The 16,253-nt window shown below is 41.4% G+C and overlaps 1 protein-coding gene across 2 annotated transcripts in view; it reads right to left on the bottom strand.

Moving 5' to 3' along the window:
* The window catches only part of LARGE1 (LARGE xylosyl- and glucuronyltransferase 1), a 312,296-nt gene that overhangs the window by 84,040 nt on the left and 212,003 nt on the right, over positions 1 to 16,253 (bottom strand). For both annotated transcript variants that reach the window (XM_072326861.1, XM_072326860.1), the window contains one exon: positions 11,147 to 11,251. In XM_072326861.1, the coding sequence (XP_072182962.1) occupies positions 11,147 to 11,251 (105 nt within the window). The remainder of the gene's footprint in view (positions 1 to 11,146; positions 11,252 to 16,253) is intronic.

Genomic DNA, 16,253 nt, shown 5'->3' with positions numbered 1-16,253 from the left:
AAGAGTGCTGAGGTGCTGGAATAGGCTGCTCAGAGAGGTTGTGGATGCTCCATCCCTGGAGATCTTTGGAGCTGATGACAACTCAGCAGGCCCTGCAATCTCTTCAAGCCTCCAGCAGAGGCGGCAGTTGCTCCAACTGTCATGACGGAGCCTGCAGCTGCTTCTGTCCTGGTGACCGGCCCTGCCGTGGTGACGGGCCCTGTGGTTGAGACAGGCCCTCTGCTTGCTCCAGCCCCTGCCACAGACCCTGCAGCTGCTCCAGTCCCCGTGAGAGGACTTGTGGTTCGCCCTGAGAGCCCGTCTGTGCCACCGTCAGACGCCCGTGGAAACAAGATGAGCCAACCGCTGAAAAGCTTGCGGAGTTTAGAAGGGAAATCAACTGTTACAGGGATGGGCATGGAAGATGAAATGAGAATAAAGCTGAGCCATCACAAGATGTCTGAGGGAAACAGTTCAGGGAGCAGCAGGGGCCTGCAGTCTCCACACAGATTGGAAGCACCGTGGCTCTGAGGTGCTGTGAGCGGAGCCAGGAGTGACGTGGTCAAATCCTGAACGTACAATGGCTGCTCTCAGGGACTGTCATCAACCAGGAGCATGGATGAACAGAGTCAGCAAATGACTGTGGCACGGCCCTTGGCACAGGCAGGGCGAGCAGGGAAGGCAGAGTCTCCCTCCACACTCAGGAGTGGCTTCCCAGGGAGATGGTGGAGTCGCCGTCCCTGGTAGTGTTCAAGAGGCGTCTTGATGAGAAAATACGTTTTAGTGGTTTGCTCTAGCTACGGTAATGGGAGCACAGTTGGACTAGATGATCTTGTAGGAACTTTCCAACCTTGTGATTCTGATTCCATGATCTACTTGCAAACTCCCCACTACAGGCAAGGACACCACCTGCCAGACCGTGCTGCTCGAATCTCCATCCAGTCTGCCCTTGAATGCCTGTTTTCATCACGGCGGTGCTCCAGCCCTCTGACCATGCCCTCCTCCCAGCCCTGCTCCAACCTCTCCTTACCCTTTTTGCTATGGGGGTGCCAGAACTGGATGCAATAGTAACTGAGAATTTAGGTGCATGGTTTAGTGGGCAATATTGGTGACACCTGGACTTCTGAACTAGTTCATTTTGGAGGTCTTCTCCAACCCTCCTTAAAGATTCGAGGATCTCTCATTCTGTGATTCTAAGAATGGAATGTGGAAGAGGCAGAACTCTCAGAGCTGACAATAACTGTTCACCTGCTGTCCATGGGTGAGAGAGCGGTGAGTCCTCCTCTGAACGCGTTTCAGGGCCTCGATGTCTTTCTTGCAGTGAGGGGCCTAAAACTGAACACAGTACTCAAGGTGCGGCTGCACCAATGCCGAGTACACTGTGAGACAATTACCTCCCTGTTCCTGCTAGTAACACTGTTTTTGATGCACGCCAAGATGCCGTTGGCCTTCTTGGCCACATGGGCACACTGTCGGCTCATGTTCAGCCGTGCATCAATCAGTACTGCCAGGTCCCTTTCCTCAACACAGTCCTCCAGCCACTCCGCCCCAAGCCTATGGCACTGCCTGGGGTTTTTGTGGGCAAAGTGCAGGACCCAGCATTTGGTCTTGTTAAACCTCATCCCGTTGGCTTCGGCCCAGCTCTCCAGCCTATCCAGATCTCTCTGTAGGGCCTCGCTACCCTCAGGCAGATCGACACTCCCTGCCAATTTGGTGTCATCTGCGAACTTACTGAGGGAACACTCAATGCCCTCATCCAAGTCATCAATAAAGATGTTGAAGAGGACAGGCCCTAGCACTGACCCCTGGGGGACACCGCTCATGACTGGTCTCCAACTGGATTTAACTCCATTTACCACCACTCTCTGGGCATGGCCCTCTCAAGAAATTTCACTTCAAGAAATGATTCCTATCACCCAGGTTAAGAACTATGGACACACACTGGTCAGAGTCAAGCCCTTTTAAGAGCAAGCTGGCCACATTCATAGTACATAACCTTGTCTTTAAAGATATAGTTCCCATTCCTTCAACTCTTAGACACAGCTGTTATTTTGTGTTTGCATTTCCCAGTGTCCTACATAATGTGAGAACCATGTTACAGTTTTCTAGATTGCAGTTTTTAGCATGCAACTGAGGGTCTCTGTCATATGGATTGGTGAACGTGGCACCAGGGCATGTGGGAGTATTAGTGTGAAGTCTTCTGATGCAGTGTTGATGGGCTAGAAACACGAGCCAAACACAGTGTAGCCATTCAACCTATCCATTCAACCTACCAGAAATATTCCCCAGAGTGAGCTAGCACCAAATTACACTTACTATTATTTTTTTACCCTGAAGGAAGCCAGGTTGGTACCTAAGAGAGACAGAGTGTCAACTAATTTCTGTTCCCTGTAGATGATCAGAAAGACAAGACTAAAGAGTGAACTATGGAGCTAAATTACCTGGCAGTGCAGACATTCAGAATGTAAGAAGAAAAAGTCTATGCTAAATAAGAAATAAAAATAAAAAACCTGTACTTGTACTTGAAATGTCCCTGTTCATGAATTCAGAGTTCACAGCAAGTATTTTGACAACTGTATTACACCTGAAGCTTATGTTCAGCTCATTATCCATCGTGGATTTATTTTCATGTATCTTCCTTTTTTTTTTTTTCTGAGTGTGACTCTACATGCCATTACATCAAAACACAGAAGTTTTACAACAACAATTACAACTATATGTAGATATGTTTGGAAAATGGGATCACACAGAAAATTCATTTCCATGAATAAAAACTGAAGAGATTTGCAAGCATTTTTTCTTATGAAAGCAAGAACATCTTCCAAAGCTAATCTTGGACTGCCCACCAACAAATCATCCACCTTTTAAAGGTATATGAAGTAGATGCTCCAAATATATTCTTCAAAGCATCATATTTAACACCGGTTGAAATGTCAAAAATTTTACAGTGTTTCTGCTTTGGACTGTGTAAAGAGGAAAAATGTACCCTGCACAAGTGATAATTATCTTGGCTGGCTTCTAATATTAACAACAGTCCACAAGCCTAATTATAGGGATGGGCACAATTACTAAGAACCACTTTCAACCTTTCGTGGTCAACAGTTCACTCTATTCTTGGTCAAGCGTTCTGAGCAGGAGGTAGAAATGTGGCTGGTGGTCTGAACAGCCTCTTAGTTATTCATTCAGTTAGATGACAACGAATTTGGGATTCTGCATTCAAAAGCAATCATATTTTTTCTCTTAATGGACATTTTATTGACTGGATTAGAATCGGGATGAATAAAATGTCCTAAGAACTGGATTAGGGGAAGGAAAGCAGCAGCACAGAATGAACATGCTGCTAAGATTAACCAGAGCTTTTTTTTAAAAAAAGAAAAAAAAAAAAAAAAAAAGAAAAAAAAAGAAAAAAAGAGGGAACACAATATACTTTAATGCAATGATTTCACCTAAAGGTCAGCTGCAGCTCATTCTTCTTGTACTATCATTTCAATTCCAACAGAAGAGAGACAGGATTAGGTTCACAACAGAAGTACAGCAATGCATTAGTTTAATGTATGCGGAGCTTTTTAACATTCTCAAAGCTGAAGTTGCGAAGTATGGTTTGGATAGGCAGGCTATGAGCTGAGTGGAAAGTAAGTGGGACTGCAAGCCTGAAGGGCTCTGTTCAGCAATAGAACATTCAGGTGATGAGCAGTTACAAGTAGTATTCCACAAAGCTGATATTGGAGCTGATACTGTTTAACACACTGATTAATGAGCTGGAGATGAGACTGAATGCATCTTAAGCAAATTCACACATGATACCAAATTGGAGGCAGTGGTCAATGCCTTAGAAACAAGACTGGTATTCAGAGGGACGTTGACAGGCAGTATGTAAAGTCTAAGCAAAATTTCATAAGAGTTCAACAAAACATCCTGTACAAGATTCTTCCTGAATGGATAGCATGGACTGTGGGCTATGAGGATAGAAGCACTGCAGAAGTCCTGGGAGCCCTGGTGGATAGCAAGTAGAAAAAGAGCCAGTAGTGAGAACTCGTGACAAAGGATCCCATCTGATCCAAGTTGTCTGTGATTCTACAATCCTATTTAGGAAAGCTTCTCTTTTCATCACCTCTGCTAAGGCCTTGAGAGCAATCTGCTTGCACAGTGTATTGCAGTGCTCCTGTCCACCCCCGACTTTGTATTAACAAAGACAGGTGGAAGAGGGATAGCTGAGGGCCTACAGCAAGAAAATTTAAAGCCAAAATGTGAATGAACATAGAGGCAGAAGGACAAGGGTGGAAAGAAACAAATGAGCTGATGCTTCAAAGATCTTACTGCTAACTCAAATTTGCACTCTTTTTTTTTGGAACATCTGCAACTCAAGCAGTATAAAGTCTCTTTCCTCACATAGTGAAGATTTTCTTTTTCAAGTAAGGGTTTGTTCTTGAAGCTAGCTTGCTTAATCGCTAAATTGGTTGAAGCACAGTAAATGCTGTAGCCTGTAGCAGCTAAGACAGTGATCTGACTCAAACCACATTCAACTGTTTTTTTTGTTGTCGGCACTTTGTATACATGAGCGTAGAAAGATGTCTTAGTTACCCTGATGCTTTCTGCGACAAACACTACCCATCAGGAATCCAAAGATGGAGTGCAACTGTAATGCCTCTTTGGCTAAAACCTCTGTTTCTTTGCCTACGGAAAAGAACCGTCTTTACACAACTTTATGAGAAAGTGGACTTGCACTTCAGAAGAAAAGTATTGGATTTACTAACACTGCATCTGTTTGGGGTAATAGAAGACTTTGTTCTTAGTTTAGGCTCCTCTACTAAGCTTTTACATGTAGATCTTACATCATCAGCTAATGATGGTCTCTCTACAATAAAGAGAGGACATTTCAGAGTGCTGGACAACATACTTGCTCATCAGGCTATCTGTGTTCACATAAAGAATTGCCTCTATCAAGCTAAAAGTATCATATTTTAAAATGATTCCTTAAATGATTACTTTGTGATAGTACATATATAGGATATATTTATGTACATTACATGGAAATATACATTATGAATTCAGGTCAGACCAGTAAAAAAGCCCTAAACTTAGATCATATAATCAACTAAAAGTATATACATTTTATTTACTTCAGCACAAGGGGAACTAGAATCTGGTAGAGACTGAATGCTGTTGTTTCTTTCTTGTAGGTTTCTTAGGAGACAAAAGTTGTCACTGTTTCAAACAAAAGAGTTTTTAAAAAAGGCCTGAGAGATTCAATTGCCAAGAAGCAGAGGATGTATCTCAGAGAATGTAATGAACAGAAGACTAATTCAATCACAGCAATGCCATCATTACGTGGATAGGCCTCTCAAACAAGAGGCACCATTTTCAAAATCAAATACATATTGACCCACATTTCAGAAATGTCAAGCGTGCTGTAAACAAGTTCTCAGTGTATCACATGCTTTAGAAACTGTTAGGCTGAAAAAGAACCTATTCTTTGAAGGTAGTTAGCTTTTAGATAGCCTATTTTTAAGTGTAAGCTACAGACTATGCAGGCAACAACAATCGGGATGTCGTCTTCATAGTCTGCATGATCGTTTTAGATTCCCACCATTGTCAGGAACAGATGAGATTTCCTCTTGCACCTAGCAGCAACAATATGTCGTCACTTCCTAAACTACTACCTGTTTAATGTAGTTGACTCCTGTACATCAAATGTGTTTTTGTGCATTATAAAGCATATGCATACAAGCATGCTTTGTACTGAAAACAGCACTTACTGAATGAACTCGCAGTATCTATCTTAAAAAAGGAATAATCTAATAAAAAAACTGATATAGTATGAATTTGAATAGGTGATGAGAGTGTTTCTTTTTTTGCCCTGACACTGTTGTTGGAATCACTTTTTCCTTCTCTCTCTCTTTTTTTTTTTTTTTTTTTTTAATCATTAAAATGTATTTTGCATGTGTTTTTAAAGGCTTCTGCATTTAGAATCAAATCTAATTACATCAGTACCTGAATTACTGGTACAAGGCATGGTAATGGGAGGTAGGAATAAAGTAATGGCTTTAGAGAAAGCACGGCTAATCTAAGTCAGGTCCTAATGGCAAGCACTTAAAATTTCAATAACCCATGAGTTCTCTTGACTTGTTCACTACGACAGTTTGGAAAAATCTCATCCCTTAAACAGCCACTACATTTCTGTCTGCACCACATGGAGACAAAGACTAATTTTAGTCAGAATCTATGGAACGTAATTGGCAAATCCCTGCCATATTCATGTGATTCTCACAGAATTCTGACATTTTGGTAGAGAACTATAGAATTCTGGCTAGCCAGAATTAGGCAACAATAACTATAAAAAGCATTAGTAGTGAGGGTTTTTGAGAGAAAAAAGAAATGTTTAATTAACTGAAAGTGCCCAGCAATTTCTAGGATCAGATCCATTATTACACGGCTATGAGTAGAAGGGTACCCAGATGAAAGCAGTTAGGTACTGCATTTCCAGCCCAGGCTCACAGCTGCTTTGCATTGCTTGACTACTCCTTTTCTTTCTGCACGGTATCATCAAGAAGCAGCATTAGACGTGATCTCATCTAATCTCATATAAACAATCTGCCCTAAGCTTGCCTTTATTCTCTGTAGTTGTTAAATATTACGCAAAAAATGACATAACATATGCTTCCCACTTCCAATTCATCCTTCATAGGTCCTTTCTTCAGGCTAACAATTAAGGAAAGATTCATTTTAGCTTTCTTCCAGTCATTACAAACATGGAAGCAATAATGCACGATGCACATGTAGGCAGGTAATTGTTAGGTGCTAGCCACTGCCTTCTGTTCTCAATGCACAAATCTGGTGATATGACATCTCTCAGTGTGGGAGCTATCTTCAGCTCAAGCTTTAAGACTCCTCCTTACAACACCTCACACTTCCACCAAGGCAGCATATTTAGATGAGCCTCAAATCCTCAGGATGGGCTTCTGTGGTTCAGAAGTCTGAAATCCCTTGGGCTGAAGTTTCTGCAAAAAAATTCCTGGCACCCTGATTTCAGAATGGAGCTGTCTTAGGATAAAGTGGCTCATGTTCCTGAGTAGTGATGTCTCTAATCAGTTCGTGATTTAGATCAAGATGAGACTTTCCGACTCTGAGGCAGGAAGCAAGAGGAAACTTTAGATCTGGAAACTGCAGCAGAAGCAGCAGTGCTACATTTCCAGTGATAACTGGAACAATAGCACAGAAAAGAGATTGAGCCTGAGGCTCTCAAGCTTTTCTGGCAATCTAATCATGCAGCCCTGTCCCTGTCTTTTAAGTGCTCGTCCTTTCCTCAGTTTACTGCTGTTCATCCTGTTCTGTTTTGGCACTAATTTTCATTGTGTCTATTCCAATAAGAACTTAACAAACCCTCAGATGAAAGGGCCACTCTGAGAAATGGTTCTCATGCTGTGGCCCGATAGAAAATGAATTCTGAGCTATCTCAATAATAGTGGACATTTTTGTCAAGAGACTAAACCCTCACAGGTCTTGAAGACTGCACTGAATACACTGCCTCATGCAATTTAGTCTGATCCACTCTTTCCATCTGAGAGGCTCAGGGTGCGATTCTCAGCTGCCGTAAATTGGCCTTGCTGCAGAGAGGCAGGGAAGCCAGGGGTGATGTATGCCAGCTGGGGAAACGGCTTGAAATCATGACAACGGAGTTCCAAGAAACTGCTATTACTTTCCATCCCCCCATGATGGAAAGTATAATGCAGACAAAGAACTAAAAGCTTTTATGTTGAGAATTTCTTTAACAAGGTATTTTTCTGAGGACTAAAATGACTGCTACTCCAGAAATGAACATCAAGCCATCCAGAGCAATTCTGGAGCTGTCAGCTTAGCATCTGTAAAGAGAAAAATATTCCTGCACCTCAGGTAATACTATTGGAAGCACAGTATAGTCAGTGAAAGGCATCATAGATTACATGTAGAGAAGAGTTTGATTTAATTGATGTATGAATAGTCTTACTGCAAAAGTTAATTTCAGTGTAGCCAACAAACCATATAAAGAGAATCTGCTTACGTAGCTTACTGAGTTTCAATCTGTGAAGTACATAAAAAAAATCCTCTGTATTCTGTGGTACAGAAGGAACAGTATTTAAGGGGTCTGGAGCACAAGTCTTATGGGGAGCAGCTGAGGGAACTGGGATTGTTCATTTTGGCGCAGGGAAGACCTTATTGCTTCTACAATGATTTGAAAGGAGATTGTAGTGAGGTGGGGGTTGAACTCTTCTGCCAGGTAAGTGATAGGATGAGAGGGTATGGCCTTGAGTTGCACCAGGGGAGATTTAGGCTGGATATTAGAGAATATTTCTTCTCAGAAAGAGCGGTGCTGCAGTGGCACAGGCTGCCCAGGGAGGTGGTGCAGTCACCATCCCTGGAGGTGTTCCAGAGCCGTGTGGATGTGGCACTGAGGGACATGGTCAGTGGGCATGGTGGGGATGGGCTGCTGGTTGGACTGAATGATGTTAATGGTCTTTTCCAACCTTAATAACTCTATGAGTCTGTGATTCTAAATGACCCAAGGAAGTGAATGCTATCTCAGATAAAGGATGGGTCTAAATAATAACATTTTAAGCACAAATTTAGTTGTCCCTGAATTGACTTTTGAGTTTGGTCTGATTTTTATTTTTATTTTTTTTTTCCCTAAGACAGCATTATCTTGGACTAAAGTAAATGCGCAAATGTGAAACAGTGATAACAACCAATCAAAAATCTTTCCTTGAAAATCTGTATTGGGTGTCTGGAGATCTGGGTTGGGAACAGAAGAACAGGAGAATGCACATACTTACCGGGTTTAAAGAGCTGGTAGAAAAGGAACAAAAACACTTCTACTTTCAGTGTACCTGCCTTATGGGACTCCTGGCCTGTATATTGTCCAGAGTGGCTTCAGCATAGAAAAGTAGAAGTGAGTGATAAACTGTTTGCTTCAGGGAGGAAGCAGAGGAAGAATTCTGACTACGAGAGATGCTCCTGCATTAAATGTGACAGGGCTGGGTCTAGCTGAGAAGGTTCACATACAAATTTCTTTTCCTATGGACAGGAATAAACATTCTCACAAGTCCGTCTGATGGCTTCCCTCTCATCCATTTCCACTTAGCTCATTAAATACTCCAGGTTTTGGGGGCCCTTTCATTGTTCATAAGCATGACTCTGCACACCTGAATATCTAAGTCATCCCCATTGGGCCCACTGTCTTTTTTGGCTGTTTTGCTTAGAGTTATTGACTCTCTTTATACACCTCCTTTTAGCTTTCTGAATACTCCTGGCCACAGTGCTGTCTTAAGTGTCAATGATTTTAATTTGCTGAACACATCAAACAAGCTCCAGTTTCTTTTTCTTCCACCTTGAGAGATTTATACCTCTAATCTCTGCTAGATTACTGAGGCAAAAAATGAACTCAAAAAAATACATATAATAAATGATGCTGATTCTGTCAGTAACACCACTTGCTATCTCTCATACATTGCACTATTTCCCTCAGTGACCCCTTGTTCCACGTACTTGAAAAAACGCCATTCCACTTATTACAGTCACCTGTCAATTATATAACCACATGTGAACTGCCTGGAGAACAAAACTGCAAGCAGTGTAAAATCACGTGCAGGATTACATATGGCCTGGTAACTCTGTATTTAAGCACACTGCCAATTAACACACACAATATGTGTGAAAGACTACCGACATTCAATTATTTTTGCTTCTAGAGGGAGAATTTTGTGACACGCTGACATTTGGTAAAGCATTTAGATCTGTAAATTAATATAATCTAAAGCTTTACAGCGTTTATATTTGAATAATTGCATTTCAGATACTACATAGCGTACATTTTTGGCTCAGCTTAATGGTATACGGGTATGCCATATTTCTCTTGGACAGCATTAAAATGGCAGAAAGGAAAAAGTGAAAATGCAGCAGAAAGAAAGGAGCTGTATGAGGCGGTCATCTCTCAGTAGAGCACAATATATTGCTTTGTGGTGTAACGCTGAACATCTGACATTGACTAGTTTGGCTCTGTGTAACAGAGGCTTTCAGATTCCAGGACAAACCCATGAAATTTAGTTCTGTCTGATGTGTTTGGAGAGTGGGAGCAGATCAAACCTTCACGTATGCAGTCTGCTCTGGCAAGCAAAGAACCAGGAAACAAACAACTTCTGCCAAAATCTTATATCCCTATCAGCCCATGTTCTGTCAGACTACGCTTGAACATTTTCACTGAAGAGAGATGCCTTGCAGAGGCTGGAATATCAATTCACAAAAACAGGCATGATTCCCTCAAATATACAAACGACTATAGAAATACAGATGACCCAGCTACAACTGCATGCAATCCTTTTTCTAGTAAGTCTGTTTAATTCAATCCAATATATTTCTGCAAAGCAAAACCACTATTATGGTAAATCATTTTCTGATAGTGCAGGGATATTTAAATGGACTCATCTTTTCTAAATAGAGGCTTCACCATCTGTTCTGCCCTTTTATTACAAATAGAGGGGGGACCTAACTCTCTGCATCAGCACGTAAAGCCTAGCATCAAAATGATTTAGATGTACGTGTGTGTTCTTTATGCACCTGGTATGTTTTCTCACATACCAAACACAAATCAGTGAGAAGACCTGTCTCTTGTAAGCTAATACATTCTCTGATCTAGTGCCTTTATTCCTTTCTCACAGCACCAGAAATTGATGGCCAGTAGTTTGCATTTTATTAGGACAATTATGACCCTGTTGCCATCCTGCAGGAGTTATATCTTTATTGGGTTGACATTTTGTGATACCATTTACCTCTCTACAGAAAACGAGGTCTTATTCCTGTTCCTTCTGTCTTGCTGTGACTATATACGCTTCACCACAGACAGAAACATTACGGAAGTGCTGAGGATGTGTCAGACAGCTGAAAGGCTGTCCTTTCCCCAAGTATGCCATACAATATCCCTCACAATCGTTTAGAGAGGGAACATATTCCCCTCAGAGTAGCACACGAGCAGAAACCCCAAAATGCATCACACTGCATCATTTTTACTGCTTTAAATGGCAAATTTTGCAGTAGGTTGTGAAAGGAGATGTGAGTTACTGCATCTCATATGCTGCACCAAGAGACTGATTCCATGTGCAACACAAATGTTAACTCAGAGAAAACCCTCAAGGAGTACCTGTGTTGTAGCCCCTCCCAAGAGCTGGCCAGGGTCGATGGTTCTTCCAAAGGTTGCCCAAATACCAGTCACTCTGGTTCTCCACCAAGCCAAGAACCTGCTGCCCTGGAAATGAGCACATTGCAAGGGGATCATTAGGCAAAAGTCAGGCAGTCAATGGATAACACACACAAAATCTGAAGAGGGACAGGCAGTGGCAACAGCAGACAGCAGTTCTGAAGCTGCCTTCCTTTCATGCATTTAGGAAGATGCTTGCTTATATAACAAAGCAATCCTGGCACAGCAAACTCAGCACGGCTCATTTCTTTCCTTCTCCCCTGGCTAGTCTGAGTAATTAAACACTGTGGGAACCTTTGTCATGCTGACAAAAATATATCACCCAGACAAATATGAATGCTGCTTGATTTTGGAACACAATGATGGAGAATCCTCCTAGTGAGAAGTAAGTGTTGGTAAAACGATCATCTAATATGAAGATCTGTTTATACTCTGATGGAGATAATATAATAGAGGAACAAGGCTCAATATAACAAATTACTCTCTTCCCCTGCTCTCCCATTCCAGGGTGGGGTTTTTTTTCAGTCACAAAAGAGATTCCTTTAGCTCAGGAAAAAAAACTGGATTCTAAGGGCTTACCTACGTAAGTTGCACTGCTTTAATTTAAGAGATTAATTTAAAAGTAATTTAGGTAAGCCTATGTGGAATGCTGCATAAGAATTATGATTTCGGTTTTAAATGGGCTTATTTTGGTTCAGCTTACATTGATTAGCAGCTGGCTTCAGCTAGAGTAAAACGTGCTTTAAATCAAATGTGTCTAGAAGGTTTGCACTGCTTAAAAATCAACTGAAAAGTGAATGTTTGTATAGATAAGGACTTAATTATCTATTCTGGAATGTGCTGCATAAAATGTAAATAAGACAAGTGATTGAAATGATGCTCTGGTGATGGAGGACAGAGGGAAGGGGAAAACTGCACTTGGATCTAGTTAAGAGAAGGAAGGGGAATGGTGTATTGGTGGAGGAACCCACGCAGTGAGGATACCATGACTAAGACTGAAAATGGTTTTGCAACCTTTTAGAAAACAATTAAACATCATGTCTGAAAGTACATTTTCAAGTCCCAGCTATGCTCACATAACTGAGCACATGACCACAGCAGCATGTTGAAAGTAATAACTTACCAACCAACCTATGCTGTCTACATGGAACCATAGATGCACCATAAAACATTCAGTATGGTCCAAGACAAGACTGGGTTGAGAAGCAAAGCATACAGACAAACTCAATTTTATAATCAGCTGGTAAGACACTGGTGTAGGCCAGATGATTGGGATAGTCTCCCCTGGTACCTAACGCAGTGGAGTGTCAATAAGCCTCATGTGTCTTGAATTCTGTTTCAGAGGGTGACCATCAGTGAGTGTCCAGTGCATACAGCAAATAAATGAAAACTTCACATTACAAAAGCCTTCAAGGAGTGAATGGAAATCAATCTAGAAGTAACCCCGAGAGATTACCAGGCTCACTCTATACCACTGTTCAGGATCAACATGCTTTATCCTAATCATAACATACCAGCCCTCATTTTCTCATGCTGTCTCTCCTTTTTCAGTCCATATTTCATATTTTGTTTTTCACATTAAAATCCTTCATGAGTTTTTCACAGAAGTGGAAAGTCTAGTGGAGACAGTAAAGAATGCCATACATTCTCACCCCACTGGTGCTACTTAAGATTGGTAATGCTAACAGAGTGCAATGTATAAGAGAATGAGCCGAATTACAAATTAGAGACAGACACATCTGAAGCAACTGATGCATAGAAGATATGTTCTTTCTCCATACTAATAAACTGCAGCATCTCAACTGTAGGATGCACAGAACACACTGAGCACAAATAAGGCCCCATGAGCCATATATTGAAAGGAAATAGGGAAGGGGTCTCGATTGATTCATACAAATCTTAGCTAAAAAAGGCTTAGGGGTACAATTTAAACTAACATTTATTGATACCACGCTGGAAGGTTGCATGATCTTTATAACCACTCCCTTACAGATGAGGTAGAATAAATCAAAATAAGGAGCTATAATGGCTAGCCAAGGACGAGAAAAGCAATAAAAAATGCAGGTGCATCTGGGCTGCAATGGATTGGCACAGCTAGAAGGAAGAGAGTGACCCTGCTCGTATTCTAAGAGCACATTTCACAACTCAGCAGTCCACAGATCCTTTGCAGGATAGCACCATTAGCATCAAAAGAAATGTTAGAATTCCATTTGCAAGTGGCAGATACTGAACTTCCTTACCAGGGAGCAACAATCTGCTTTCATTATTTTAGCCCCATGCATTTCCCAACAAGTCAGACAGCTCAGCCTTCAAACTGATGAATAATAAGAAATGAACAAACCTTGCTGCTTGTTAATGGTTTTGCTTTCCCACCTACCAGTTCAAAATCTCAGTTCTGACAATGTACCCCTGAAATACTTACTTCTTGGTTATTATTTCTCATGATAAGATAAAGAGAAAAGACTTAGAAGATTACGTTCACACGTATTTACAGTAGCTTTATGGTTTCTTTCCCTTTTCCCCTTTATTTTTAAAGATTCCACACCAAATCCTGCTCTCAGTATTCTTGGAGGTTTGATACAGCACATGGATGAAGGCAGCAATTAACATCATAAGCTTTGGGGCTTAGATACACAGATCAGATAACGTGACTTAACACTGCATCAAGTGAGCTGGAATAACTGCCTGCACATGCCCTTTTAGCTCACTATAAATACAAAATAAGATGTGATAGCTAACACTTTTAAATTCGATTTTGCATTGGTCTGGGAATGCACACGTGCTCAGGTACTGTCCTAGGGCAGATATTATATTGCACATCTGGCTCTTGTTAACCTTGCTGGTGTCTAAAGATCAACCAGACAGATGAAACAGATGAGCAGATGAGCTTGTAGAAAGTTATAAAGAAAAATTTAATATTTTGTCTTGCTATATTCCTATTTTCTCTAGTCTAGAACGGAGTTGCTGTCTCTGCCAAAGAAGAATATATGCATTTTCCCTTTTACATCTCTATGACTGACTTATGACAGAAGTAAAAAAAAAAAAACAGATCTTTGGTTGCATGGTTTGGTTGATGGCTCCAAACATTTTGTTTGTTCTCAAACAGGATGACAAAGTAAAATTCAGAAATACACTCTGGGAAAGAAGTCCCAAAACATTTTCACCTAAGGATATCAAAACAGCCGCTTCTAAATGTACAGCCCCGCTCATTTCAATATTACCACTGTGACACATAATATAGATGTATAATATATATCCCATCTATCACATTCTATAATCTTAAAACATCCAAAACCCCCACAAAATCAGTAAGTTTTACCCTTCCAATTTTGATCAAATAGAAAGATTTCATTCAAAATTACCATCTGATTTATTTATTTATTAATATCTGTATTTTCTATAACACTCTGACTAGTGAGTCTGAGCACTAGGAATCATTTTGTTATCTGTTTTGTTAAATGCATCATACAATCATCAACATGTGGCACAGGCCAAAATGATGCATAACATCAAACATAAACTGTCCCCATTCTCATCTTGCCTCCAATCAAACTACATTTTGAATTCAGACTTTTGGAGGAGAAAGACGTTCCTTGCCACCGTGGCCTTCTGTAAAAAGGAAGCATGGAGTTACTTGAACTATTCCTCCAGCAAATGAGAACACGGTGGCTACCATAATAAATCTGAATTGTTCAGCTGTCTGTTTCTTCTTCCTAAGAGTTATTATAATAAAATACCGTGACTAACAGCAAAAGCTCTGTCATTGTTTTCTGCTCTGGCCCTGCAGTTATGATTAAGTGCACTTCTCTCCCTCTCTGTTACTCCAGGCACATGTTAGCTTATGAAAATGAAGCTGTCTTTCTTACTTATTCATACATCACCAACAGCCAGTCAACAGAAAACAAGGCTATAAGAAAGAAGGGGACAGACTCTTTAGCAGAGTCTGTTTGGATAGGACAGGGGGAAATGGTCTCAAAGGGGAGATTTAGACTGGATATACGGAAGAAGGTTTTTACAGTAAGAGTGGTGAGGCACTGGCACAGGTTGCCAGAGAGGTGGTGGACGGCCATTCCCTGGATACAACCAAGGTCCATCTGGAGGGACTCTGAGGGACTCTGGAGGGACGCTGATCAAGCTGTGGGTGCCCCTGTTCATTGCAGGTGAGTTGGACTAGATGACCTTTAAAGGTCCTTTCCAACTCAAACAGTTCTATGATTCTGGCATGGCCATGGTGCCAAGGTACTGAGCAGGCAGAATCACAGCCAGGTTGTCCCTTCTTAGGCAGCACAGCCTGGCTTTGGGACCAGGTTCCTGTAGAAGGCAGCTGGTTGGATGTGGTGTTTTGCACAGCATGGCTACCAGACAGTTCATTCGATGGGAAGCACATCTATCCTTGCTAAAGCTTAGCTATGGCTGGGAGGAAGTTTCCATGGAAAAAAAAAAACAGATACTTCTGAGCTTGACAACTCAATGCCTTTGATTCAGTTTACACTTTATAGATTTTTGGTGGCTAACTGAGGGGAAAGCATGTTCCTGTAATTCAGGTGTTGAAGGGGACTCAAGATCTCATTTCAGTTCCCAATTCCAATACTGGTTTCTTGGGTGACACTGCACGAGTCACATAACAGCCTCCTGCTCAATTCTCCATTAATAATAACAGTGATAACATTAATCCCTCTCTCACTTTGCCTGCCTCATATATTGCAGGTATAAGCACTCTGAGGTAATAACTCTGTTATTAACCAGGCTGAAGCTTCACCGAGCACAGCTCTGTGCCTTCAGCAGCAGTGAGAAGAACAGCACAGGGCAGCTGGATGGTGGCATTGCTCAGCAGTGCTCTTCCACTTCCCATGGCATGACTCATGTGAAGAGTAGCAGGTTCTGCTTACATGGATTGTGATTTCTGCTTGTTTCATCTGGTGATCAATAGTTTTCACAGTGAAAAAGAGCACAAACAACCTTTTCGTTCTCTTCTCTGTATGCGTTTCCTGATATTACAGAATTCCACCTTCTGTAGAATCTTTGGTGCAACTGACCTTAAGCTCAGCTT

The sequence above is a fragment of the Excalfactoria chinensis genome, chromosome 1 (genome assembly GCF_039878825.1).
Source record: "Excalfactoria chinensis isolate bCotChi1 chromosome 1, bCotChi1.hap2, whole genome shotgun sequence".
Classification (NCBI taxonomy): domain Eukaryota; kingdom Metazoa; phylum Chordata; class Aves; order Galliformes; family Phasianidae; genus Excalfactoria; species Excalfactoria chinensis.
The sequence above is the reverse complement of the archived record's forward strand: the minus strand, read 5'-3'. Positions and strand labels throughout refer to the sequence as shown.